Genomic DNA, 1,394 nt, shown 5'->3' with positions numbered 1-1,394 from the left:
AATGTAAAATTAATTTACCCTCAGGTCCAGCACCGTACAACGCGCTGACAAAAAAGCCCCCGGTAAGGCCATCAAAGTGGAATTAATTTGTTCATGACGTAGAATGGCAAAGTTTGATCAGCTTTATTGATCAAACCGTACAAACGTGGATCACACCACTGGTAAGTAGCGTAGAGGATTAGACCCACAAAAGTGAACAGAAAAATGAAAAATCCATTCAATGGGATGTTGAAGAGCAGCATCAGCTGGGCACTTTTCAAAGTTGGCATGGTGAAATAGCGCTGCACACCCATCTGATTTACCGAAAACAAGGTCAATATTGTAAATGAACCTCCAATAATGACACTCCAGAACGAGTGACGGATTCGAGGATCAGCCCGAATGTCGAAAAATTGTATCCTCTTTCCTTGATCAGCTAACTGCCAAAGATGCCCAATGCCGCCCAATTCAGTCGAACCAGCAATGATTACCGCCAGAACGCCGGATACAATCAACAACATCTGCAAAGCGCTTGTCCAGACTACCGCGTTGCCTCCACCCAGAGTTGTGTAAAATGTCGCAATCAAGCCAGTTATTAGCATTGACGTAGCTATGCCGAGTTCTGTTACCGAACTCAACGCCAATGCAGGAGCGTACAGTACAACTGCCAGATATAAAAACTACAACAACTGCGATTCTATTATTTAAATATATATATATATATTGTGAAACTTTCGTAATTTTTTTATTTCGATTTACCACTTGAAAGCAAAAAATCAACGACGCCATTCGACGGACAATTCTGTTGAAACGTAATTCCAAATACTGAAAATATTAAAAAAAAAATAAAATAATTACTATCGAATATTGCGTGACATGGAATAACCTCATAGACGCTTGTCAGCTTCAAGGGATACATGACGGGAAGAAAGATGAAAGCGACCGAAGGAAAAACAATCAAATAAGCAACTTCATACCAAAGAATCATTGTTCCATATTGATAAATTTCAACCGGAAAACCGAGAATAGAAATGGCAGACATGTATGTTGCTATCAAAGCCAAAGCGACGGGAACAATGCCCAATTTTCTGCATAAATTTCATTTCTGATAATTCCCCTAATTTTTTTAATCTGCACTTACGACGATCCAATCAGCACTTCTCGGGCAGTTTTTCGACTACTGCCAACGCAAGCATAATAAATACCATGGCAGCGGGGATCAATAAAGATATAACAATATAACATAGTCTACAATGTGAAATCTTTTTCACCCAACGGTGCCATTTCTAAATAAAATATACGACTTTTCATTCTTTCCAAAATAACAAATAACCTACAAGAAATGCTGCCAAATCAACCATCATAGTCTAACTTGAATGAACGAGATCACAATTTAACTATGCCTTCCGCCTCCA

General features: G+C 39.0%; 1 protein-coding gene across 1 annotated transcript; it reads right to left on the bottom strand.

Annotated features, from left to right (window-relative positions):
• Positions 1-71: 71 nt before the first annotated feature.
• Tsp_14701 (sodium-dependent multivitamin transporter) lies at positions 72-1,224 on the bottom strand. Its single transcript, XM_003368145.1, is given in 5 exon segments — positions 72-643; positions 661-676; positions 739-804; positions 866-1,067; positions 1,121-1,224. 5 exon segments carry the CDS (start codon positions 1,222-1,224, stop codon positions 72-74), a joined length of 960 nt encoding a protein of 319 aa, XP_003368193.1.
• Between the last annotated feature and the right edge of the window lie 170 nt (positions 1,225-1,394).

The sequence above is a fragment of the Trichinella spiralis genome, assembly GCF_000181795.1.
Source record: "Trichinella spiralis strain ISS 195 chromosome Unknown Scfld3008, whole genome shotgun sequence".
Classification (NCBI taxonomy): domain Eukaryota; kingdom Metazoa; phylum Nematoda; class Enoplea; order Trichinellida; family Trichinellidae; genus Trichinella; species Trichinella spiralis.
Note: the sequence above shows the minus strand (reverse complement) of the source record. Positions and strands in the feature narration are given on the sequence as shown.